Source organism: Gopherus evgoodei, chromosome 7 (assembly GCF_007399415.2).
Source record: "Gopherus evgoodei ecotype Sinaloan lineage chromosome 7, rGopEvg1_v1.p, whole genome shotgun sequence".
In the NCBI taxonomy this organism is placed as follows: Eukaryota; Metazoa; Chordata; order Testudines; family Testudinidae; genus Gopherus; species Gopherus evgoodei.
The window spans coordinates 58,814,571-58,842,171 of record NC_044328.1 but is presented as its reverse complement, the minus strand read 5'-3'; the positions used below and the strand labels follow the sequence as shown (position 1 = coordinate 58,842,171).

General features: G+C 40.5%; 1 protein-coding gene across 3 annotated transcripts in view; it reads right to left on the bottom strand.

The window, feature by feature from the left end:
* Positions 1-27,381, bottom strand: part of LOC115655544 (rap1 GTPase-GDP dissociation stimulator 1-like) — a 58,284-nt gene extending 30,903 nt beyond the window's left edge. For 2 of the 3 annotated variants that reach the window (XM_030571102.1, XM_030571104.1), the window contains exons 1-4: positions 26,710-27,381; positions 8,261-8,365; positions 563-685; positions 272-397 (exon numbers count right to left, since the gene is read on the bottom strand). In XM_030571102.1, the coding sequence (XP_030426962.1) occupies positions 272-397; positions 563-685; positions 8,261-8,365; positions 26,710-26,713 (358 nt within the window). In that variant the 5' untranslated portion in view covers positions 26,714-27,381. The remainder of the gene's footprint in view (positions 1-271; positions 398-562; positions 686-8,260; positions 8,366-26,709) is intronic. The other variant, XM_030571103.1, reaches the window with a different exon arrangement.
* Positions 27,382-27,601: the final 220 nt, after the last annotated feature.

Here is a 27,601-nt window from a genome sequence, read left to right as displayed (position 1 = left end):
TTATTCAAAAGTGACTCTAACCCCTTAATTATAGTCTCCTTGCTGTCAAAACCATGCTGTGTTTGCTAGTATGTGTCTATTGTAGAAGCAATTGGAAACTGAGCTAGCACCACTGGTGCATAGCACTACATATAAAGCATGTTAGCCTCAGTCCAAGTAGAAAGTGCATGTTTAAACAAACAAAACAAAACAAAAAAAACAACCAACCAACCCACAACCTTGCTACTGTAGCCAGAATGTACAGCACTCCTTCAGCAAATTGAGTACTTACTGTTTTCATAGCAGATGCGGCCAATGGCTCTCCCAGCATGAAGCAACATCTCTTGGTCCGTGCTTTCCAGCAGAGGCACCAAAGCTAGAACCAAACCTGCATCGATACATGGCTTCTTCATTTCCTCTGCACAGACACAGGAGAGAAGCTGCTAGGAATTTGCCTCATTGAAATAAAACCAATACATCAACTGCAAGGCCAATAATGAGCATCCATGGAACATGTAGATTGAACGTATGTATTAATAACTGATTTAACATTATTTATAGGAACACTACCCACTTTACCTACCATTCTTTGCTATCTCTGCAATCACCTGGGCTGCCTTTACTGCACAGCTTGGATTGCCTTTGAGAATTTGAGCTAAAGTTGGGAAAATCCCAGTGTCCGTGAGTAAGCTGGAGGATCTTTGCCCTGCAATGATAAAGAAAGTTAACAGTAGCAGCAATGAATTTGATTTACTGTATTTGCCTTCATGGTTTCTCTAGAGGTCTAGGCAGTGTTTGGAATCAAGGTCTTGATTCAGCAAGGTACTTAAGCGCCTGCCTAACTTTAAGCATATGCAGTCACTGGAACTATTCATTTGTTCAAAGTCAGGTACATGCTTAAGAACTTTGCTGAATGTGTCAGACATAAGAGGGAAAACATTTCCATCTTCTCCGACTGTGAGAAATGAACCGTGGATGGTGTCTGACCTGTCATCCAGCAGCCGTACAGCTGCTTCTAGCAATTAGGACTGATATGATACACTTACCCCACAATAGGAATCCTTGCTGTCTCATGTCTAATTGTCATCAGGACACTGAGTCTTCTGGAGGATGGATATATAAACAAACACAGGCTCATGTCAGCTGGGAAGCGTGGTGGGAGAGGGAAGGTTGGTCTTTTGACAAAGGGCTGTAAGAAATGCTACACTTTCCTGCTTGAGCACTGGATGATACAAGTCTTTTTATGCTTTGACACTGGCTGAAGGAGGCTAAAACTTAAATAGAAAAAGTGGGACTCAGCCTCATCATAAAAGTTTTTCCTAGCGTAATGGGTTGCCTTATTCTATAGTCAGTCACACATACCAGGACCGGCGCTAGGGGTTTGAGCTCCCTAGGCGGACGGCAATTTCACTGCCCCGCGTGCTGGTCCCATGGCTCCGGTGGAGCTGCCGCAGTGGTGCCTGCGGAGGGTCCGGTGCTCCGCAGCTCCGGTGGAGCTGCCCCAGTTGTGCCTGCAGGTGGTTGACTGGAGTCGCGCGAGGAGCTGACCGTACACAGGCATGAGTGCGGCAGCTCCACCGGAGCCGCGGACCAGCAGACCCGCCGCAGGCACCGCTGTGGCAGCTGCACCAGAGCTGCCAGCCGCCCCTGTCATAAACAGATAGCTAAGGGTTAATGTCTCTTTCACCTGAAGCACCTGACCAGAGGACCAATCAGGAAACCGGATTTTTTCAACTTTGGGTGGAGGGAATTTTGTGTCTAAGGTCTTTGTCTGTCTGCCTGCTTTCTCTGAGCTTTGGAGAAGTAGTTTCTGCTTTCTAATCTTCTGTTTCTAAGTGTAAGGACAAAGAGATCAGATAGTAAGTTATGTGGTTTCTTTTCTTTGGTATTTGCATGAATATAAGTGCTGGAGTGCTTTGATTTGTATTCTTTTTGAATAAGGCTGTTTATTCATATTTCTTTTAAGCAATTAACCCTGTATTTGTCACCTTAATACAGAGAGACCATTTGTATGTATTTTTCTTTTTTATATAAAGCTTTCTTTTTAAAACCTGTTAAAGTTTTCTTTACTGGGAAATTTCAGGGAAATTGAGTCTGTACTCACCAGGGAATTGGTGGGAGGAAGAAATCAGGGGGAGATCTGTGTGTGTTGGATTTGCTAGCCTGATTTTGCATGCCCTCTGGGTGAAGAGGAAAGTGCTTTTGTTTCCAGGACTGGGAACGGAGAGGGGGAGTCACTCTGTTTGGATTCACAGAGCTTGTGTCTGTGTATCTCTCCAGGAGCACCTGGAGGGGGGAAGGGAAAAAGGATTATTTCCCTTTGTTGTGAGACTCAAGGGATTTGGGTCTTGGGGTCCCCAGGGAAGGTTTTTCAGGGGGACCAGAGTGCCCCAAAACACTCTAATTTTTGGGGTGGTGGCAGCAAGTACCAGGTCCAAGCTGGTAACTAAGCTTGGAGGTTTTCATGCTAACCCCCATATTTTGGACGCTCAGGTCCAAATCTGGGACTAGAGTTATGACATGGTGTGCAGTGGTGAGATAGAATCCAGAAGCCAGTAGGAATATTATATTTTTCTTTTCTCTGCTAGGGACTTTTTAGCAGAGAGGGTTTGGTTTTCAAAGAAACCAGAGAGAATTTTTTTTTCTGCTCTCTCTGGCAGTTTGTGGCTTGCATATTAAGCAAGAAGCCATTAAGGAGCTGTTACAGGTCTTTTGTCATGCAATAGCACTCCCATTAGGAGGCAAGTACCAGCACTATATACATGCAAATAAAGTGGTTTTTCTGGTTTCCTTTCATTGAGCATTAGCTAGAGAGAGAAAGGGAAAAAAGCATTGTTGCTAGGCAGATCCCAGGAGGCAACAGAGCCTGCAGTTCAGAAGATAAACACCGGAGGGCACCCCAACACAAGAAAACAGAAACCATGTCTACCAAGACAAAAATGGTGGCCGAAGAACAAATCAAAGAAGCTGAACACAGGTGACAACTGGAAAAAAGACAAAAAGAGGTGGAGCTGAAAGAAAGGAAAGAAAGCAGGCAGCCAGAAAAAAAAAACTCAGACACAAACTTCCCTCCACCCAGAGTTGAAAAAATCCGGTTTCCTGATTGGTCCTCTGGTCAGGTGCTTCAGGTGAAAGAGACATTAACCCTTAGCTATCTGTTTATGACAGCCCCCTCCGGCGAAATGCCGCCCACCAATTATTCTGGCGCATTAGGCGATTGCCTAGGCTGCCTAAATGGTAGCACTGGCCCTGCACACATACCTTCCATCGTACACTATCCTGGAATAATTCCATGTTGTATGTAGATAGTAATAAAGATCTTTTGTTTTGTTTTTTTTTAAGTCTTTATCTGCTAGGATGGATTGACCACCAACCTGCTTTTATTTATTTTTAAATAAACAAACCTGCCCCTGTCATAGACAGATAGCAAAGGGTTAATGTCTCTTTCACCTGAAAAAAAGTAACCTGAAGCACCTGACCAGAGGAGCAATCAGGAAACCGGATTTTTTCAACTCTGGGTGGAGGAAGGTTTGTGTCTGAGTTCTTTGTCTGTCTGCCTGCCTCTCTCTCAGCTTTGAGAAGTGATTTCTGTTTCCTGCTTTTTAATCTTCTGTTTCCAAGTTGTGAGTACAGAGATCATAAAAACAATAAGGGTTATTGTTTTTCATTTGTATTTACATGTTTATAGTTGCTGGAGTGCTTTGAATTGTATTCTTTTTGAATAAGGCTGTTTATTCATATTTCTGTTAAGCAATTGACCCTGTATTTGTCACCTTAATACAGAGAGACGATTGGTATGTACTTTTCTTTCTTTTTTATATAAAGCTTTCTTTTAAGACCTGTTGGAATTTTTCTTTAGTGAGGAACTCCAGGGAAAGTGAGTCTGTACTCACCAGGGAATTGGTGGGAGGAAGAAGTCAGGGGGACATCTGTGTGGGTTAGATGTACTAGCCTGACTTTGCATACCCTCTGGGTGAAGAGGGAAGTAATTCTGTTTTCCAGGACTGGGGAATGGGGAGGGTGGAGTCCCTCTGTTTAGACTCACAGAGTTTGCTTTTGTGTATCTCTCCAGGAACACCTGGGGGGGGAGGGAGAAGGGAAAAGGTTCATTTCCCTTTGTTGTGAGACTCAAGGGATTTGGGTCTGGGGGTCCCCAGGGAAGGTTTTTGTGGGGACCAGAGTGCCCCAAAACACTCTAATTTTTTGGGTGGTGGCAGCAGTACGAGGTCCAAGCTGGTAACTAAGCTTGGAGGTTTTCATGCTAACCCCCATATTTTGGACGCTAAGGTCCAAATCTGGGACTAGGTTGTGACAGCCCCCAACTCAGGCAAATAGACCATCATCATACACAAGTGACATTTAAAGATTGAAATCATGCTAGGCATTTCTAAACATTTTCTTACTTTGCTTGAACTACAACAATGTAACACAGCCGTTAGCAGCTCTGTGATGATAGGCATATCACTATTGTGGTCTAGCATGGTGTTTGTGATTCATCTCTTACTTTCAAGAGACTTTCTATTGTTGCTCTAAAAAGATCTACATGTTTCCTTTCCTCAGTATCCAGAAACACATAATCTGAGAGGTTCTTGGACATGTTTTCTGAAAGCACAGTTTCTTCTAATGAAACTCAGTAAGTAGCAGCATACACTATAATAAGTAAAACTAATATGTTTGTTTGTAAAATGTTGCAAACATCATAAGCTAAATATCACCACAAACACAGCTAACAAGATTTCCTTCTTAGATGAAGAATAAGATTACAAGAGGTTTGTGTATAAAACTCAGCACAACTTTAAATATTGAGCTCCAATCAGCATTTGCATAACAGTATTTTTGATTGAGGAATTTGGTGCCAAATCAAATGCCTGTGCTGACAGGTGCAAGCTTCCCCAGTGCTACTGTGCCAAAATACCTGAAACCTTAAGCACAGCATCTTTTGTTTTTCCAGGCCTGTGCCCCAGCATGCAGAAAATACATCTGTGCCAAATTATGCAAATCTTTGTTATGCAGGAAAATCACCTAGAAAATCTCCTGTGATTTCTAACAGCGATGAGCCCAGTCCTGCAACCTTTTATTTGTGGACAAGTAATGAAGACGGCTGGCAGTACTGGGCAAGATCCACTCCAGGACAGAGGGATCCTTGCATGCCACTGAGTGGGCATAAGAACTCTTATGTCATTCTCTCTGCAGATGGAGGAGAGGGCCCAAGAATAGTTGAAATCCACTTGAACATTTATTCTTGAGATTCCTCAAAGGTTGATGTCTGAAATAAGTTAAATGAGGAGATAGAATAAAAGTTCTGAAAATATGATTAGTGGGTTTCTTTCAGGAGCTGTCAAATGCATGTGTGTTGTACAAAACACACAGTCTAACCTTCAAATGCAGACCACGTTGCCATGGCGACTGAATAAATCCCCCAAGCTCTGAAGGAGAGGCAACTAGTGCCAAGCGAATGCTGACAGGTAAAACCAGCCTACTGCCACTTCAGCAAAACATAAGTGAAGCTACCAAAAAAGAAAAAAAAAGTTAGCCCTGAGACAGGCCTATTTACTGAATCTTCAAAGGTGTGTGGTTTTATTTTTGTAAGCAACATACTTGGGAGAAGCAAAGGGCTCTGGGGATAGGTTGGGACTGCCAGACGGTTCTAGACAGCAGCCTCTGGAATTAACACTAATAGGCTGACAATGCTTCAGAGAATGGAAAGTGAAATCTAGCCTGTATAGTACAGATGACTTGTCACCATCTGCAGCTTTAATATTTAAACCCATGGTGAATGAATGTGAGCCGACCCCTTGATAATAATGAAAGAACAGAGTCTCCCTGATGTCCAGTAGAAAGGCAGCTTCAAATTAGGTTGCTTTTGTAACATTCCCCTTCTAATCTGCCACAGCCTAGTGTTTTAATCTTTTCAGTGTCCTCATCTTTTCTTTGGGGGTATGACAAGTGGAGATGAGCAGATCGTGAGATGGGAGGTTTTTAAAGAAAGTAGCTGAGGAATAGCAATTGTTCATAACTCTGAACAAAACATTATGGTTCTTCACAACTGAACATTGCCTTTATACAGCTTTGAAACTTTGCTATGCAGGAAAAAAAAAAGCTGCTTTCCCTCCCTTTTTTTTTTAAAAGTAATTTATATTTAATATAGTACTGTATGTGTGGGGTTTGTTTTTTGAGGGGGGCTTTGCTGCTGCCTGATTATGTTCTTCCAGTTCCAAATGAGGTCTGTGGGTGACAGGTCCATTTGTAACTCTGGTATATATAATGCTGAAATTTTACTGTAATGTTCATCATGTATGATTATTTGAATAAGCATGGTTTATTCACAAATCCAAAACTATTTCAGGAATTTTAGCACAGATGTTTATTCATATGGAAATTCCTAGTAAAAAGTTCATCTTCCTGTTTAAAATGATTCACTAATCCAATCAGGGAGTAAAAACAACACCTTGTGACAGAAGTGACCAACCACACACCATGAACATAAAGAACAGAGTGGAAGTGAACAATGTGATCAAACTGTAGACTGAAATTTGTAACAGAACTTCCAACTTTGTAAAGTTAAATGCAGTGCTTCCCAAGTGAAATGAACAAGTAGATGGTCTCTTAAGAAGATACTGTGTCACTATTAGTATATCAGCTTTTAGAATAAGAAATTTGTATGACTTCTTTATTAAAATAGTTCCAAGTGAGTGTAGATTTCAGATTTATTATTAAAAGCTTCAGTTAGTTTTCTAGTCATACACCTTGAATCACATTCCAGTATTTTAATTGCTGTCTAAATGTATAACAGTCTAGTGGTTTACTACAACTAGTTTCTGATAAAACAATCTATTGGGAAAGTCACCAAAAGATGATTTTAGAATTCAGACATATTTCTTAGGTAAGAAATTAAATCTGGAATTTTTGCCCCTTCAGAATTTTTTGATCAGTATATTTGTCCGCTCACAGTCAGACTTGAGGAAACTCCAGAGTTTTAAATCGAAGTGGTACTCTATTTGCTGCTGTATTTCTGGATCAGAGGTAGCTAAAAATAAGACATTGCTCAAATAATTTATTGAAGCTGCTGGCCTGTTCCCTGTTCCATTTAAATAAGAGTCTTTTCATATCATCTTAACTACACTGTAGCCAATGGCTATAGTTGTGAATCAGCAGATATAACTCCCTTTTGTAAATCTCTGCCTAGAAGGGAATGTAGTTTGTTTTAAGGCTACCCCAATTAATTCTCCTCTGCTTAAATTCTCCCCCCCCCCCCCAAGCTCTCATTTACTCTAAGGTTCTACAGTTGTTCATCTTCCAATAAAGAACCTCAGTTCAAGCAGCTGGCTTGCAATTTGTTAGTTTCAAGTACCCTTTGAGGACTAATAGTACATTTCCACAGAGAAGCGAAATACTCAAGGCTGGATCGTCCCCTCCATTGAAAGATATCCCCACACAACTCCCTGGGAACCTCCTAGAAACCCATCTGCTGGGGCTCTACTGGGTTATGCTGGTGTGAGAACATCTGTCCTATGCAGACTCTTGAATTTCTGTGTGACAGTCAGGGAGGAGGAAATTAAGTACTCATAGCATCAGAAACAGCTAGATAGAGCTCAGAAATGTTTTAATTCTCTCTTGGTCCCATCCATGGCTACTTCTGAGGGAACCCAGCCAACTTATGCCATCAGCATGCTGACAGGGTAAGGGAGGATAGATCAATGCCAAGATACACACTTGCAGAGCACTTCTGAAGATCTAGAAGTCTTGAATACCTCACCTCACCCTGCTCTGCTGCCTCTCCAATCTGTCTTCCTTGAGAAAATAAGTTTAAATATTTAAAATTTCAATGTTAAAGTGAAAATGAACCAATGTTGCCAAAACTATAAAATTTAAATGTTCAAAAATTAAATTTAAAAGGAGTTTTGGTTCTTTCCAATTTGGAGTTATTTTTTTTTCCTCTTCAAAAATGTCAGAATTTCCCATGGAACGGAAGTTCAAGTTTCTGACCAGCTCTAGATTATATTTCCTAACAGTAAAACTGAATTTATGGTCCCATTAGCTGGGAACCTGATATTGTTTTTATATTGCTACCTTAAAGCACTCTCCTGGTAGAGTAGGACAAACTAATTTATCCATTAGCCTGTTTCCAGCAGAGACTTCACTCCTAAAATGCCTTGTTTTCTGTCATTTTGGGTGGTGGGATCTCCTTATCTAATAGATATAGTCATGATATGTGAAAAGTGCACATGAAGTCTGCTGGTGTGGCAAGGCAATCCAAAAATGGTTCGGAGGGATACTTAACTGTTTTCGGCAAGAGCCAGAAGAATCCCATTTAGACTTTCAAGGATCTGACCTTCAGTTTCATCTCCAAAGAGTTTGAGACATTCCAGGTGTTGATTTAGGGACTCTGTTTAAAGAGGAAACAAAGATATTACCAGATCTCCAATATTCCATTTCATGAAGGGTCTAGGCACTCTTTTGGTGAATTTTTAAAACAAAACAACCAAACCAAACAAACGCCCACAACATATTGCATTGAAAAGAGTGGCCCAAATCTTTCTTTGCCCTAGATCTCAGATAACAGAATTGCTATGAAATGTTTGAAGTGGAAAGGCACTCTGGGTAGTGTAGTCAGATCTTGCTGGGCATTAGTAAGCTTGCCTGTAGCTTGATTTGAAGCTAAGGTTAGACTGTAAACAAGGGTGTGACAAGCTGTGTGCTGAAGAGAACATTTTTTGGGCTTGCTGAGATAAGTCAGAACACACTGAACTGATAAGCTTGAAGTGTAGCTAAGGTGAGAACATACATGATGGATCATGTAAGGACCAATACAGTGTCCAAACCAATTAAATTAAAAAAAAGTATAGATTTTAGCAGGTAGGAAAAAAGTGTACATAAACTGTTGTGAAAGTAGAATGAATTATATTGTAAAAATAAGAATGGATTAAAGAAATGTATGTACCTTTAAGCAGAAATAAGAAATGTTGAAATACAGGTGCCAGGAAAAGAAACATTAGGCATAAACAAGGGTGCTAATGGCGAAACATTAACAGAAGATTGGTAATAGTTAGTAAGGAAATAAGATATGCATGGCTAGCCCAGGTAAACGTATCAGATTCTGCTTCCTTTGTTATCTTGTTAAGTGCTCGCCCTTTTGTCTGTATAAATAAGACAGTTTGTGTCTTGCATGGTGCTCACATTATCTGCGTGTTATTAGCAGAGCGTTGTGCTAACAAAACAGAGTGGTCTAACAAACTGAGTCCCGAGTCTAACTTTGACACTGTGTAGTATGGGATATGATTTGGAATTGTGGTATCAACTATACCTAAATTCCCAGTGTCTGGGCCTGCCAAGTGTGGGCATAGAGCAGTTACTTGGCTATTGAAGCAACCTGAGTGATGAGCTGGAGCTGAACTGAATTGTTGGATCCCAGAGAGCTGGCAACATGTTCTGGATCAGTTGAGTGGAAAAGGTCTGAGGGAATCCCAACTGGTATTACGGACAAACAAAATGAGCCCATAAGTTAATCTTACTTGAGTTCAGAATTCCCTATGCCAACTAGGGCCACAACTAGCAGTTGCACAGGAACAGTTTACCACAGTCAAGTATACAAGAAAATACTGCCTTGCGTAGATATGCACCATAGCATATATAAATATACACACAAATTTGCCCCACTGTACTATTTTTTTTTTAAATAAAGAATACTTGAAGTGTTCAGAAAGAGGAATGACTAGACAGAGGGGAAAAAAAAATTCAGAACCCCTCCTCTTCCTCCTCCTCCATCATCATGACCTTTTTGTACTAGAATACAATTAGACCCCGACCAATTCACTCATGGTTTCAGTTTAATAAAATATTCATGCATCTGAGGAAAGTTGGCAGAGCCAATAACAAAAATCTCTCTGGTGTTGCCTATTCCTAGAGGAGATTAAAAAGGATGCACAAATTTAGACTTTGAGGGAAGGGGTTATTTTGGTTTGGATGAACAGTGAAGAGGAGGTGAAGATTTTGAAACAAGGATCTGTGCTTAAGAAAATCATTCAAGCTTCTTTAAATTGTGAGAGTGGTGACCCTGATCTATATTTCCACTAACCCATAAAGAATTTATGCCACTCCCAGTGACGTTGGTGGGGTGCTAGACTATTCATAAAATGTACTTGCTTGATGATTTATGGCCCAAGTTCATGGGATATAGACTACAGAAATTACATTGAAGTGTGCAGAGCCTTTGTTAGCAGAGGTGCAATAAAATAGTTTTTACTCCACAAACTAGTCATCTAGAAGTTTGTTTTTCCATAAAAACACATGCATATACTCAGCCCAGACATTTTTCTGCATTTTCCTAGTACCGATAATTCATCATTCCCATTTGTTGTTGTGACGCTCGTGACATTTTTGCTACTTTCTCTCTCTCTGTGTCTGTCTATTAAGTGAGGTGAGTTTTTCTAACTGATGGTGTGCATGCTGTGCAGGAGCTGTTTTTCTCTAGCAAAATAACAGGTGTCTTATGCTGTTTGTTGTTTTTAAAAGGAGTGGAGCAATATTGAAGGTTATTGTTGCCTATAGGGCAAAAGTTGTTTTTGGTTGAAATGGGGAAAAAAAAATATTCGACTCAGATTTTGAGACCAGAAGGAACCATTCTGATCATCTAGTGGGACTTCCTGCACATTGCAAGCCACAGAACCTCACCCACCCCTGAAATAGACCCCTAACCTCTGGCCAAGTTACAGAAGTCCTCAAATAATGGCTTAAAGACTTCAAGTTACAGAGAAACTAGAACAAGTCACAGATTGAACCAGCAAGTGAGCCAGGCACCATATTGTAGAGGAAGGGGAAAAAAACAAAACAGAACAGGGCCTCTGCAAATCTGACCTGGGGGAAAAATTCCTTCCCAACCCTAACTATGGTGATCAGTTGAACCCAGAACGTGTCGGCAGGGCCCATCAGCCATATACCTGGGAAAGAATTCTCTGTAGTAACTCAGAGACCTCCATATCTAATGTCCCATTTCTGGCCACTGGAGATTTTTGCTACCAGGAGTCACAGATGGACCACATGCCATTGTAAGCAATCATACCATCCTCACCATAAACTTAGCAAATTCAGTCTTGAAACCAGTAAGGTTTTTTGCCCTCACTGCTTCCCTTGGAAGGGTGTTTCAGAATGCCATTCCTTTGGAGATTAGAAACCTTCATCTAATTCCAAACCTCGGACCTGCTGATGGTAGTTTATAGCCATTTGTTCTTGTGTCGACATCGGCATTTAACGTAAATATTTCATCTCCCTCCCTGGTATTTATCCCACTGATGTATTTATAAAGAGCAATCACATCTCCCCTCAACCTTCATTTTGTTAGGCTAACACGCCAAGTTCCTTGAGTCTTCTCGTAAGGCAGCTTTTCCATTCCTCTGATCATCCAAGTAACCTCTCTCTGCACCTGTTCCAGTTTGAATGAACCTTTCTTCACATGGGGTTCAGAATAGCACACGGTATGCCAGATAAACACTCACCAGTGCCTTGTGTAATGTCAATAACATTTCCCTATTTCTTCTGGAAATCTCACCTAATGCATTTTAGAATTTAATTAGCCTTTTTCACAGCTGCATCACAGTGGCAGCTCATAGTCATCCTGTGGTCAATCAATACACCCAGGTCTTTCTCCACCTTTGTCACTTCCAGTTGATATGTCTCCAGCATATAGCAAAAATTCTTATACATTTAGGGACTAACACCACTTTGCACTATTAAATTTCATCCCATTTTTAAATACTCTAGTTCTCTAGGTCCTCCAGATCTTCCTGTATGATATTCTTGTCCTACTCTGTATTGGCAATACTCCCAACTTTGTGTCATCCACATATTTAATTAGCAGACTGACTTTTTGTGCTAAGGTCATTAATAAAAATTTTTAAATAAGATCAAGACTGGTCCCAAGACCAAAGGAATTCCACTCCCTCCAGCCTGAAAGTTCACCTTTGTACAAAATGGGAAAATGGGGAATGACTGCCTAGGAAGGAGTACTGTGGAAAGGGATCAGGATTATAGTGATCACAGGCTAAATACAAATCAACAGCATAACACTGTTGCAAACAAACCAATCACACACCACGTCATTTTAGGATATGTTAGCAGGAGTATTGTAAGTAAGACTTGAGAAGTAATTCTTCCACTCTACTCCAGGCTGATAAGGCCTAAGATGGAGAATTGTGTCCAGTTCAGGGTGCCACATTTCAGGAAAGATGTGTGCAAATTGGAGAAAGTCCAGAGGAGAGCAACATATTAAAGGTTTAGAGCTACGAGGAAAGATTGAAAAAATTGGGTTTGTTTAGTTTGGAGAACACGGAGGGGGGAATTAGGTCTTCAAGTACATAAAAGGTTGCTTCAAGAAAGAGGGTGAAAAATTCTCATTAACTTCTGAGGATACAACAAGAAGCACTGGACTTAAACTGCAGCAAGGGAGGTTTCGGTTGGACATTAGGAAAAACTTTCTGTCAGGGTGGTTCAGCATTGAAACAAAATGGTTATGGATGTCCCTTCCAGTTCTACAATTTATGAATTCATTTCCCTTTTAACCAGTTTCTTCTCTGCCCTTTTAATTCAATTCTCATATTAATCCCCATCTTTTCCAATTTAACTAATAAATTCCTATGTGGAAATGTATCAAATAACTTACTGAAATCCAGGTAGATTGGAGCTACTGCATTTCCTATCTTATTAATGAAAGTGATCATGTTGGTCTGGCACCTTTTGTACAACGTTGTATTTTAATCTCAATTACCATTTGCCTCTGTCCTTAACTACTTTCTCTTTCAAAATTTCTTCCAAGACCTTGAATACAACTGAGGTCAAACTAACAGGCCTGTAGTTTTCTGAATCACTTTTTTCTTTTCTTAAAAATAGGTACTATATTAGAAATTTTCATTTAGGGTATGACCTGTAAATTTACAGATTAATTAAAAATCCGTGCTATTGGGCTTGCAATTTCATGTGCCAGTTCATTTAATATTCTTGGATGGAGATTATCCAGGCCCCCTGATTTGGTCCCATTAAGCTGTTTGAGTTTGATTTCCACTACAGATGTGGTAATTTGTACGTCCATATCCTCATTTCCATTGGCCACCCTGCCACTAGCCCTAAAACTCATTACCTTTATTAAAAATTGAGGCAAAGCATTCATTTAGGTGTTGGGCCATGCCTAGATTACCTTTAGTATCCACCCCATCCTCAGTGCGTAGGGTCCCACTCCTTCTTTCCTTGTATTTATAGGACTATAGAATCTTTTAAATTTCAGTTTTTAATTTCCTTTGCAAGGTCCACTCTGGCTTTTGGCAGATCTCACTTTATCCCTACACTTTTTGACCTCCAAGAGGTGGATTTCCTTGCTGATCCTTCCTAGCTTACAAGGAATGGAAGATTTCTGCTCTCTCTTAAGAGGCTATTTTAAATGCTTGCTCATCCAGTTTGGTCTGCAACCCTTCCCTGTTATTTCCTTTCCCCCCCCCCCCCCCCAACCTTTGGGATGCAGGCTTAAGATGCTTGGAATTCCTTTAATTCAAAGTCACAGAAACTTTCTGCACATTCATATCCTTGAGTTCTTCGGTCTAGTCCACTTCCTTAACTCATTCCCTTAATTGTTTTTAAAAAACGTTTGCTTTAAAAAAACCACACACACAAAGACCTTCATTGCAGATCTATTTTTTGTTTCTCCTTTCATGTAGTTTAAACTGAATTAGCTCAAACTCAAACCAAGGCTGTTCTCTGCAGTCAGTTTGTCTGAGGTCCTTTTATTTGCCATTTTAGATTTAGTATTGGTATCATGGCTTGGTGGATATCTATCCCATCCAAGAATATCTGGACTCTACCATTATTAGTAGCACTTGTCATCCAATTTATAGCTGGGACATTAGTCTCCTATAATCCCACAATTCCCAATATTATTCATTCAATAAAATATTAGAGAGATCTCTATCCATACCCAAACTGGATCTTGCGGCAGGGGCAGGGCAGGAGGAGGGGGAAATCAGTAGCCGACCCCAAGCACTATCCAAGTAGAGCTTCTGTAACCTTTCTTCCTCCAAATGATTGGAATCTGTTTGCCATTTTATCCAGTCCATCACTTCTAATTTCTTTAGAGTCTACCTCATCATTAATATACAATGCTACTCCACCACCTTTACCTTTATTTCTGTCTTTCTTGAATACATTCCACTTCAATACCTGTGCTCCAGTAATAAACTACTGTTCCACCATGTTTGCTATCCCTATAGAAGTATCTGGTTTCACTTCCTGCACCAATAATTCTAGTTTCTCCATTTTGTTACCTGAGTCTCCTTGCATTGGTGTACAGACATCTAAGTTGTTTGTGCTTGGCTTCACCCGGATTCCTTGCCAGGATTTGGTACAGGCATTCCACTGCCAGTGTTGCTTGTCTGACTGTTAGTATCATTGGTACTGGTGCTATATTTCCTCTTGACATCAATTCTCCTACCTTCTGTTCCTCTCTCCATTGCTGTATCGTCTCTTATTTGATTTTCCTTCCCCTCAACATGAAACTCAGGCATGGAGATTGGTGGAGATGGTTGGAAGACATTCGTGCAAATTCCTAGTTTAAAGCTCTTTTATTCAGTTGTGCAACCTCTATCCCAAAAGTCTATTTCCCCTCTGTATTCAGATGGAGTCTATCCCATGAGAACAGACCTCTACTGTGAATGCTTTCCAGTGCTCTAACATCACAAAGCCCTCCTTATAGCGCCATTGCCTAAGCCATCTGTTGATCATCAAAATCTTGTCTAACCTTCATTCTCCTCCTCTAGGACGGGTAGATTCCCACTGAAGATCACCTCAGCCTCTATTTCTTTAAGTGTCTTCCCCATCTTCGCATAATCTCCCTTGATGTAATACAGGAGAATCAAGCAGTATCATTTGTTCCCACTTGGAGGAACATCAGTGAACTCTTTCCAGCTTCCATAGGGTCCTCTTCAGCCTCAGGTCCACATCCTGTATCTTAGCTCCTGGCAAACAGCACTCCTTCTGTTCTCTGATCTGCTCTGATGACAGGCCTTAGTAGGGAGTCCCCAGTCATGTAAACCTGCTTCTTCCTTGTGTTGGTGTGATTCTCAGCCTTTCCCAGTCTGTTCTTTTTGGCTGCAAGCCATCTTGTGTCTTTTGTTCTCATTTGCAGTCTTCCGTAAGTCATCCTCTATCTCCATTGATTTCCTCCTCTTCTTGTAGAACTAGCTGCTTTTCTCTTCTTCCTTGCCCTCCCACCTTCTGTTACTGTCTGCTGTGCCCCTTGTTCATTTTCCAGCTCAGTAAACCTGTTTCTAAGCTCTCTACTTCACTAGCCAGTCTTTTCCTGTGGCTAGTTCTCATGGTCAGATGCTTCCACTAGCCACTTTCCTTATTCAGTAGTCTCCCCTCACAGTTCTCCAGTCCAGCTTGCATCTGCACATTTTGAGTTTTCCATTCAACCAGTTCTTGCCATGCTTCCATCACCTGCTCAAATCCCTTCAAAACTCAACCATAGTTTCTACCTACATCTCCAAACCTCAGATCTTCTCTTCCATCAGATCTATCAGGCAGCATTTCATATAAATGCAGCACTTTTCACTTCTGCTCCAAGATAATGTACATGCCACAGCTTCCACATCTGATAATCTTCATTGTCTCTTCTGTTCCTTGGGTCATTACTGTGATGTTGCACTCTATGATATTATGAAAATATGCTAGTAAGTGTGAATATAATGTAACTGGAATATGCTTCATGAAAAAGGTTTCTTGTAAGGTATCATTTCAAAGCTTATCTGAGTGTGTTCATCCTATTTGTATGAATGTATTGTTCTTGAATCTGAAACTAGAAGTATAAGATATAACTGAGATCCTATTGTAATTATGCAAAGTGTGGGCCATTAATGGTGGTTTAGAATCTTGATGACTCCCATCAACTAGGACAATTGACTGTAGATGGCTGTTTACTTGCAAGCCTTCCTGTGAGTCAGGCTGGGAAGAATGAAGGCTTGGGGTCTCACAGGACATGTGACTATGTCACCTGGTACTGGAATCCATCTTTAACCTGGTGCTTTTCCATTTAGAAGGAGGGCTGGGGGCCCAGAGAGAAAAGATTCCTGCCTTGTGCCAAAGCCATATAAGGGGGTGGAACAGAACAAAGGAGGCTGCAGTCATGAGAAATCCCCTAGCTACCATCTGAGTTGGAACAAGGACTGTACCCGGGGAAAGGATTGGGCCCACACTAGGAAGGAGTCTAGTCTATGAAAGAAGTTTATTGGAACATCTGAGGGTGAGATTTCGTTTCCTACTGTATTAGGCTTAGGCTTGCATGTTTTTGTTTTGTTTGGTAATTTACTTTGCTCTATCTATTATTGCTTGGAACCACTTAAATCCTACTTTTTTTTACTTAAGCAAAATGATTTTTATTATTTATTAACCCAGAACAAGTAATTAATACTTGGCGTAGCAAACAGCTGTGCATCTCTCTCTATCAGAGTTATAGAGGGTGAACAATTTAGAGTTTACCCCGTATAAGCTTTATACAGAGTAAAATGGATGTATTTGGGGCCTGGACCCCACTGGGAATTGAGTAGCTGAGTGCTGGAGACAGGAGCACTTCTTAAGCTGTTTTCAGATAAGCCTGCAGCTTGTGGGGGCCATGCTTGCAGCAGGTTAGTGTGTCTGACTCAACAAGAGAGGGTACTGAAATCCCAAGCTGCCAGGGAAAATGGGCTCAGAGGTAGTCTCAACACATCAGGTGGCAGTTCCCAAGGGCCTTCTGTGACCCAACCCATCACAACTACCACAGCTGTCTATGTAGCAGTCATAGCCTTCCTTCCTAAATGCCTGTCAAAGAGAAAAAAAGGACACACAAAAACACCGTACACTCCCTCCCGCGAACTCCCCTTAAACTCTCACTAAAACTCCCCAGCTTCCAGCTCTGTTTGCAGGCTCCTGTGCCATTGGCTGGCTGACTGTATAGGCTCCCTAATCAGGGCTCTACTGTGATCAAATGCTCTGCTTCTCTGTCAGCATGCTGCCCCCACCAGCCCCTGAACACAACACACACACTCAAGAGCTCACTGGCCGTTTGGGCTATGAGAATTTTATGTTTTGGTATTTTATAGTAATTGTGCTATTAAAAAGGGCCGGATTCCCAGAAGGATTTCTTTGATCAATGTTCCTTATTTATCCTAGGTAACACGCTGTAGGCATTGATCTGTATTGGAGAGGTTTTATAGTTAAAAAACCTATTGTGCTTTTGTCTGAGCACTTAATTTTCCCAGAAACCACATGCGAAGGGCAACATAGACATAACCAAGAGGGGAAGTATCAAAGCAAAGCAACTCGTGAATTTATAGCATTGCTTAGTGGTGCAAACACAGCAAGAGCTGCTGGAATAGGGACATCGATAAGAAGAACCATTTCTTTTGACTTGCTGTAAGAACTTAGTGAAGCTGTCTCCCTTTCTATAGGGCTATGCACAATATATTTTTTAAAAAAGGAGATTTCATTTAAGTTAAGTGATTCCAGAATGCAGCTTTAAGAAATGTCACATGAGCAACCCTGACTGCTGTGCAGTCTTTAGGTTAAGTTTCTTAAAATGTAGCTAACATGCAGGGTTATAAATGCTAATAAAAATATGGAGGCAGATTGGGATCAGAGTGAATGATCTTGTACCTCCTATGATTCTCCTTTTTTAAAAGATTCCTAACCCCATAAAACAAATCTGTTTAATCTCTAATCAAGGCAATGATATCTTAGCTGTACTAAGAAATACCAAACTAAATCTTCAATATTTGAAAGTGAAAAGGTAGAAAATGATATCAATGCAAAGGAGGTTGTTTAAAAAAAAAAACATGCAGTAGAATCAACATCATCCTAGGCTATTCATGTAGACTGGTAGAGTGGTAATTAAAAATCCAGGTCCTTTGTTATTCCTTTAGGGACTAGATCAGTCAAGTAACACCGTATGCACAATGACTCTTGTAGTCCTTGAAAATATTCAATCTGGTTAAAATCCATTGTGTTATGGAATTAAAACCACCACTATAAGGAAGAGAATAAAATGTAGTATATTAAAAGCTACATTCAAGAAAGATTGACTTGCAGAAGAAAACTTTTTAAAACCAATGTTTGAAAAACCAAATGCTCCTTTTTAGATGCTGCTATCCATCTTTTCCAGCCCAGTTGTTTGCTACTTAGGCCACGTCCAGACTAGGTATTAAAATCGATTTTAGATACGCAACTTCAGCTACAGGAATAACGTAGCTGAAGTCGAATTTCTAAAATCGAGGTACTCACCAGTCTGGACGGCGCAGGCATCGATGTCCGCGGCTCTCCGTGTCGATTCCGGAACTCCGTTCGGGTTGATGGAGTTCCGGAATCGATGTAAGCGCGCTCGGGGATTGATACATCGCGTCCAGACTAGACACGATATATCGATCCCCGAGCTATCGATTTTAACCCGCCGATGCCGCGGGTTAGTCTGGACGAGGGCTTAGTAGAGCTTTATTTGAGTGTAATCAGTATAGGACTGATCAGACTCATCTTCCTTTGTTTGATCCTGAAGTGGAGTAATGTGGTAGAACCCCTCCCCCCTACTAACAGCCCTTTCATTGAGAGCAGATCACAGTGGCACAAATACAGGTTATGACTTAAGCTGTCTGGTAAAAGGAAGTTCCATATCGCAATCAAAGATCGACATTGCAGAATTTCTGGCAAAGCAGGGCAATCTGTTTTGGTGCCTAGGCTACTAGGGAGCTGGCAGGAAAGCAGGCTGGTTAGGCAGCCCACCTGGCTTCTGTCAGAGGTTTGATGGAATCAGCACATTCCTACAGAATGTTTCAGTCCAAACAACATTTATCAACAGAAATCTGTTCTGTCAGTTCTAGCTGTGACTGACCTGGGGCAGGGTGTGTGAAATGGGCTAGGAGGGAGAAAGCTGATTAACCATGCCACTGGGTGGGTCATCTGCAGAGACTGGATCTTGGATATCTGGGCATGAAAGCATGAGCCTGTGACTAAGCTAAAGGGTCACAACTATCAGCTCAGGTGCAGTAGCTGGCTCACACACCTGTGTGGTATAACCAGAAGAACAGGTACAAGGAGCTACACAGTGTTAGTGTGTGTTATGTGGTGTTTTGTGATCATCTGAGAGGCAGCAGCTGCCCTTCAAGGAACACAGGAAAAAATAATGATGGCTGGTAGATTAATAAATCTGAACGTCAGACATGACCATCATGATCACAGAATCTAGCATCCTGCATAACAAAGGCCATAGAGTTAAACCAACTGGTTTCCGCATCAAGCCCATAGGTTCTGTCTTAGCTGTAATGTTTCTTTTAGAAAGGCACACAAATCTTGCTTTAAAGACTTCAGTTGAGAGAGAATCCACTACATCACTAAGCAAGTTGTTCCAGTGGTTAATTACCCTCTGGAAAGTATGTGCCTAATTTCTTGTCTGAATTAGTCAGTCTAGCTTTAGCTTCCATCCAGTGATCTCTCAAGTTCTAGCAGGAGAAACACAGAACCTTAAATGTTGGAAGGCAGAAGGAAATGGTTTCACAGTTTTTTTTTGCCTTGATGTGGCAGTTCTTCAGCTGATGTAAATCAGCATAGCTCCATTCATTTCAATTGACTACCCCAATTTATGTCAGCCAAGGATTCACTCTGTCTAGTTTTTTTTTTAAACTGGTCTTTCCCCCACACCAGCAATTTTATACACTACACTAAACCCTCCATCTGCTAATCTTTCATTTTTGAGAAGAGTTTTCTAAAACTGGGAATATAAATGCTCTCTAGTTATCTAGAGATCATACTGTATAGTAGATGAGTGCCTATGCTCATGCTATGCTAGGAGTTTAAGAAAGCACATGGGTAAGTTCATAATGTTGGAAAAATAGCTGTAGGGCTTACTATGGGCACAGTCCAAAACAATTTGACAAGTCTTGTTTTAGTCTCCTATATATTTTCAAAAGCCATGCGGCTCATTGTAAGCTTTTGTTTTCTCATAGCACTTTTCCTCTTCAACTCTCATGAGTTACTCTACAACAAACCTGCCTGCATACTCAGTGGAAGAAATGCAAGGTTCCAGGCCTTCTTCCCTAGGAGAAAGATCAGGTATTTATTTGATAATGAAACAGAGGGATACAAATCAGATATGAACAAATATTTGTGATTGGCATGAGTGCATGTGGAACTAAATAAAAAAAACAGGAGGTCAGATAGTCCAACCTTGCACATGAGAAATAATGTATTAGACTGTAAACAGTCTAACTGAAATAAAGGGTGGCAGAATTTGCTCCATTGACTTCAGTGAGACTACTTGTGACATAAGGTGCTACATAACATGCATAAAAAGGTATTAGGAGCTAGCCTTTAGTAAATGATTGATTATATTCCATCTTTGCAGAGGCATGACAATGTCTCAGGATTGCCTGATTTATGTTGTTTCCAGTATAAGTATCTTATCTTGGAGCATAAAATATAGTAAAGAAAGGACAGATTTGCCATCTCTTCAGACTTTTAAAACCGTAACTGGAAAATTGTCTCAAGTCAGATAAACCATTATCTCTGTGAAAAGCCACTTACATCCATGTTAGACTATATGTCTTGTGCCATCATTGCACTCAAGGGTGACTAGAATTCTAAACCAGTATCAGCAGATTAAAATGCACTTTGGAAGGGATTTAAAGCTAGTATTCAGAACAGGGACATAACTGTTAATTTCTCACCAGGCCTTCCTTTTTTTTGTAGTTTCTCTGGACAGTGTTGTGGGTTACTCATGCCTTGTCTGTAGCCATAAAGAATTTGCAAATAGAAGTACATTTTCAGGATTATAACAAGCAAGCAAATTCTTCCTACTCCCTGAATTACCCATACTAAGAAATAGATGTCGGAGAAGGTTGTTTGTTTTTTCTGAAGAGTGATTATTGTTTTTTGGTGTGGAAGGCATTTAAAAGAATGACTGTGCTCTCCCATTCACTCCTATAATCATGGAGGCTAGTAAACTTTTAAAAAACGCTTTGAAAAAAAATGTACAATAAATTTTGCTGTCTTGGAGAGAGGGATCCCTAATTTGCAGCCTTGTGGCCAAATGAGCCCTGCAAGGTTTCGGGTATGACTGCATGACCTGTGTATATGTGCATGTGATGAAAGATGAATCTAGGATACTTTTCTATCTCACCAGATCCTCTGCCTGACTGGGGCTCCTCTAAATTACTCCAGCTAAAGCAGACCCCTACAGACCAATCTGGTCACTGGGAATCACTAGGACACACTGAGTTCTCTTTGAATCCTCCCACCTTTGGCTCACCCCCCCACCCAACCCTCCAAGGAAGAAGGTGATTACAGAGGATTTAGCTAAGGAATTTGGAGCCAGAATGCCAGCCCTAAAATGTTACATCTCTTGCTCTCTGCCTGTAATTGTATGGGGAGGTCCAAGCAGACTAACGGCAGTTTTGTTTTTATTTGCTGGTAAATAAAACAAGCAACTTCTGACAAGCACTTAACTTCTGATATTTAAATCAGACTTGGCCATTGGGTGCTTGGAGAGTTGCGAAGGTGACTGGTAGTGTCACAAAATTTGACCCCTCCATACCAAATAGTTAAAAAAAGCCACTGAACATTTTTTCCCCCCAAACCGAAGTCATTTAGAAATGCTTAAAGTCTAATGGCCCAAAGCCCTGCAGAGTCTAAATGTTCTTTTAAACATCTCTCACTTGTTGAGAACTAAACTATAGGAACTCCCCCTATTTCTTTAGGATCCACAAAAATAGTATTTTACTGGTTCTTCATCCATCCTGGACAGCTCTGAGCCACCCAACCTCCTCCCTATGACTATAATGCCTCTGACTATAGTACAAAACTGAACTTTCCTGTAATTTTTAAAACTCTGATTCAGATCCAAATCCAGATCTAAAAACTTTGTGACCCAGACCTCCCTGTTTAAATGTTCAGATAAATCTAGTAATGTCAGTGCCCAAAACTGAGGGAGTTAATTTTGAGGATCTCGCCTCTCTGTGTACATGAGAATCTGTGACTGATGATGGTACTGTCCTTCTCAGGGCTTGTCTACATCACAAAGTTGCAGCGCTGGTGAGGGGGTTACAGTGCTGCAACTTAGGAGGTGTACACATCTGCAGGGCATCACCAGCGCTGCAACTCCCTGTTTGCAGCGCTGGCCGTACTCCCGTTTTGTCTCGGGTGTAGAGGATCCAGCGCTGGTGATCCAGCGCTGGTAATCAAGTGTAGACACTTACCAGCGCTTTTCTTGACCTCCGTGGAATAAGCAGGTATCCCAGCATACCTGAGGAAGCCTCTGGTAATCAAGCAGGTCTCCTTCCCCGGTTTGCTCTCGCATTCCCCGAACCAGCAGGTCTCCTTCCCTGCGGTTTGCAGGGGGGTTCGGGGAACGCGAGAGCAAACCGCGGCAAAGCTGGTCTCCTTCCCCGGTTTGCTCTCGCGTTCCCCGAACCCCCCTTGAAGCCGCCCAACAGCGCTGCAGTGTGGCCACATCTAACACCACTTGCAGCGCTGGTTGCTGTAAGTGTGGCCACTCTGCAGCGCTGGCCCTATACAGCTGTACTAATACAGCTGTAACAACCAGCACTGCAAAATTGTAGATGTAGACATACCCTCAGAGTGTTTTTTTGACTGATTTATGCACTGCATTGGCATTGCACATCAGCTCAACTTCCTGCCCTGCTGACGGATACATGTTACAGAGAAGAAACAAGAAGGGACTAAATTAAAAACTACTGAAAATGCTTTTGCCTCCTGGGACAGGTTTTTGGGTTTCTCTTACAAAATGTAAAGGCCTCTAAATAGGGAGAAAACTATATTCCTTATTTTCCTCAGGTCAAGGTAGTTTCCCTTTTTATGTGAACAAAGCAAGTCAGATCAGATCATTGGGGGTTGGAGGATGGAATGGCAAAGGTTCTGCTTTGACACATACCATATCAGAGCTTTGAGGAAGGGTATCATTCACCTTTCCTTTTGTTCCAGTGTTTGGACAAGGTCCATTTCTGTATGTCTTACTGGCAGTGCCTCCAAAAACTGACTGAACAAGTTCTGGATTGGTAAACTGATGGTAGGACAGGATGAACTACTAGCCTTTCTTCATCTGCGATTTCTCTAGTTGTTAGGGCTTGGAGACAATAATATCAATCTCTACAAAAGGGCTGTCTTCGAGCTCATACACTACTGTGAGAAATGCAGCTGTCTGGCCTTTTTTGTTTCTATGGGATATTGGGTATTTTCTGTCTACATTTCCCTCCCCCTTTTTAAAAAATCATAAAAAAGCATTTTTAAAAAAATTGAAGTGACTCAATAATGATAAAATAGTTTAGGTAGAATATGATACTTCAGGTATGCAAAATATTTTTTATTTCAATCAACAGGTCAAACAAGAAGAATCTCTCCAACACTCCTGATATTGCCAGAAATGCAGTGCTTACAGTGAAATACCCTCTCTTCTCAGATGTGGGCTACCTCTTCTGACAGTAGTGGGTATTTACTCATAGTACTATGTTACAGGAACCCACACAAGTAATTTTAAAATGTGACACTTTACCCAGGGAGCCCTGAACCATAAGCCACTCTGTTACCTGTCTGCCTCTGCTAGAAAGCTTTGCTAGAGCTTAAGCTTTGTAACAGCTCCCTGCTACATCAGTCTGTCTCACCAGCAAACTCCTTAAGATTCTGCCAGTCTAAGCCTTGCCTTGTAGCTAACATTCAGTGAATCCCAAGTTCCCCAGAGACATCTATCTCTCTGCAGTGTCCAGTTCCTCTCACTGTGACACGTCTCAGAAAATTAACCAAGTCTCCTCCTTCCAAAAGAAACAATGCATACACCAGCTTGTGGGCCCTCGCCTATGTTTTACTTTAATACTTAGCACAGAGATAGCTTAGAAACTAAGCACAGGTTTATTTTAAAAAAGGACAGATTTAAGTAATACTAAATGATACTTAGCAAGAGAAAGAGACAGGTATGGTTACAGACAAACCAAAAATAATGTGCTTTTCTAAAACCACTCTAAAACTTAACTTCAGCAGGCCACAATCTTTGTCTAAGCACCTTTCTCATTTAGATCAAGTCACTAGCATCTCCAGCCCCTCAGCTAGGAGGATCCAATTCTCCCAGACTCAAAGAGAGTCCCCGAAGAGACAGATAAGAGTCCCTTTTCTTTTTCACAGCTCTTCATCCTCTGCTCACTTTATCTGCCTTAGGTAGAAATGTACTATTTTCCTTTGCTTGTAATGAAGCCATGCTGTTTTTCTTAGCCACCCGTTAGCTTGATCCATGCAGATGGGTAAAGCTACATTCCTTTGTCTGGGGAAGGCTTGTTTATCAATTGCTTCCATAACCTATTTTCAGCGCAACTCTTTATACATAACCTGTATATATAATCACCAATCATATTCATGACCAGCGTGTCACCAGTTTGCATATGATACCTTACAAGGCACTGTTTGGCTAAGTATTCTGATAAGCGAGTGCAGGGTGTTCCCTTTGCCAGTTGGCATAAAGGGACACTACTATAATCAGACACCTTTCCAAAATAGTTGTGTTTCTGACTGCTGTAAAACAATTGTCATATAATCACACCCATTTCCATGGTGGACAAAAGGATTCTGGTCTGTATGTGGTTTGTAAAGTATTTTGAAATCCAGCTATACGAGAACCATGCTGCTAAATTCTGCTCTTATTTACACCAATGTAAAGTCAGAGTAACTATAAATAAGCATCCACTATAGACAGAATTTACAGTCCACTTTTTGACACATGAGGATATTTTATTGTAATAGCTGCAATAGCTGGGTAGTTCCAGGGTACCAGGAAGATGCTGTCTTAGTTCAAATGCCTGGAGTTTCTTCAGGTTTACATCAGCTATAACCAGGATAAGGATTTGACCCAACATATTTTCAATCCAAATATAATAGTGATTGGGGCTATTCTGCATTTGCTTTTCTAGCAAAACATTGAAATTAAGGGGACTGCCCGCATGGTTAAAATTAGGCACATGCTTATGATTTTGCTGGACTGAGTCCTGGATGAATGGATTATTATGTATTATTAAATGGTCTAAAGAACTATAAAACACATATTTTGGAGATTAGGGTATCTAAGCAGAACGGTGTTAATGCAACATACAAGGGTTGTAAAAAACAGTTTTTACAATACCCGTTCACTATTGAGTAGACTACAGGAACTATATTTAAAGATGAAGATAACCTTGACCCAAAGGCAGCAGCTTTGGGATTTCCCTGTGGGATTGGTGTGTTACTGTAATGCTGTTGAAGAATTAACCAGTATATGGTCAGATACTATGGAATCTGAGATCCACACATGTAAAGAATTGCCAGCATCATCTAGATTAGATTGCAATAGTGCTGGGAAAAAAAAAAAAAAAAAAAAAAAAAAAAAGGAGAGTATTAAACTGTTTCAAAAGAATGAATGTTTCTTTCAAAAACATGAAAGGTTCACAAATCCATAGCAGAAGTGGGGTGTTTAATATTTTCATTAATCTAAGCAGGGACCAGAAACAATGTCATGTGACCTATTGCACACTGGGATTTATAATTACAAAAAGAGGAGACGTGAACAATTTGCAAGCAACCATAATCTGCGGTTTATTCTTTTGAAATATTCACTGAATACATAAAATGGGACTAATTGATGAAGAATGCATAAATAAAAAACACCACAAACTCTAATTCAACCATGTCTAGCATTTACCCTTTAGGCTAGAACCAAGTGCAAAGAAGCTTGTATTATACTGGTTTACTCTATATAGGATATTATTATATCTGGCTCTTATACTGTTTAATTGTATTGTGTGTGTGGGTGTAATGGTTTGAATACTACCGGGAAAAAGCTTGTAGTTTATTCTTAAAATTACTTTGTTCTATTAATTTATATTTATTAAGGTAATTGTTCTCAACAGCAGCTCAATTGTCATAATCCATTTAGGGACAGCTTCTTTCACATTTACTCATGTTTACTCTGAGATTAGTCCCAGTGATGTCATTAGGTCTAATTGAAAAGTAAGTTACTATAATGTGATTTAGGGTGACAGAATCTGATCCTTATTAATTGATTAGCACTTGCTGGTATTTTTTAGTGATCATTAGAAGAGCAGAATTTAAATCTCAAATATATTTTGACTCTACTATAAATGTGACCCCTTTCACAAAGCTGGACAATTCAAAGTTAGGCTTTACCCTCCTCTTTTACCTAGCCAGTTGCTGAGACCTGTTGACCCACACTTAAGACCAGACTATTTAAATTCAGCACTTCCCCCTTGTGGCACTTGACAACACAGATCTAGATTCATTAATACATCAAGCAAAGTAGCTTGTATATCTTATTCTGTGCATCCAAGGGGAAATGAAGCAGTTAACCTCCCTCCTCAAACTGCTGTGCTGTATTTTATTTAGTTCTTACAAATTGGTGGGTCCATATGAAATTGATGCCTTCTTGCAGCTTGTTAATATTCAAATTGCATTCTTTTGGGATTGGTTTTATTCCAAGAATGTTTGATATGCAACAAAAGATTTCAGGTCACTTTAGTAATGCATGTACTGGAATATCAACCTTCCATAATTAAATAATCCCAAGGCAATCTTACATATATATAAAATCCCAAACATTTTTGCAATTCTTATGTGAAGAAGAAAATTAAACATCGTGTATTAATATCTTTTCTATCTATATTTAGCATAAGCTTTACTCACCCATAAAAACCACAGATCTCCAAACTGGGAACAATAAAGAATAGCCAATCTGTAGTGTGAAGCTCTGTCCTTTACAGCTTCCAAGCTGTGGATAAGAAGAATATTTTATAACTGTCAGGCAGACAAGCAGCCCACAGCTCTTTCTCTCTCTCCTCTTTTTCTATGACCCTGATCTTCAAATGCATCTAATACTCCCTAATTACTTAATCCCCCACCACTGCTTGTGTTTCCAGTTCTTAGATGTCATTAACAGAAATGGAAACACAGTAATTACTATGCCAGCAGAAAACCTTTAGGAACTTAAAATAATTTCTGTTGAATCTGCCTCTGCTCTCATATAGGGGGGTGACAATTGAGCTAAATAAGGGCCAAGTTTTCAAAAAAGCCCAGATCTCATTTGGCACCTTAGCACTCTGGCAGTTTTAAAAAGTGCTCAGCACCCAGAAGTTAATCAGTGTTGAGCATTCTTGAAAATCTGGTCTGTGTATTTAGAGCCAATGTGTGCTGTGTTCTTTTAAAAGCCTGGTCCTAAGCATTTGAACTCAGTTGCTCATAGTTTACTCTTCATATTTATTCTACAAAAAGTTGTATATTTTTTCATACACATCTTGTCAAAATCTGAAACTGCCCTGTCCAAACTGTATTTTTTTGCTAGTACCTTTTCTGAAATGCTTTGCAATTAAAAGAGAAAATGTTGCTATTTTTCAATGAATAGTTTCAAAAACTCACTTTTTTTCTGCATTTTTCAATCAGCCCTACTTTATTTTGTGAGTCAAGTATCTAACAGCTGAACAAATTAAGTGAAATTTGGCTCACTGGGGACAGTTGTAACCAGTTTGTAACCAGTTACAAACCCTGAGCTGTGTTTGTATGCGTATGCTGTCATAAACAG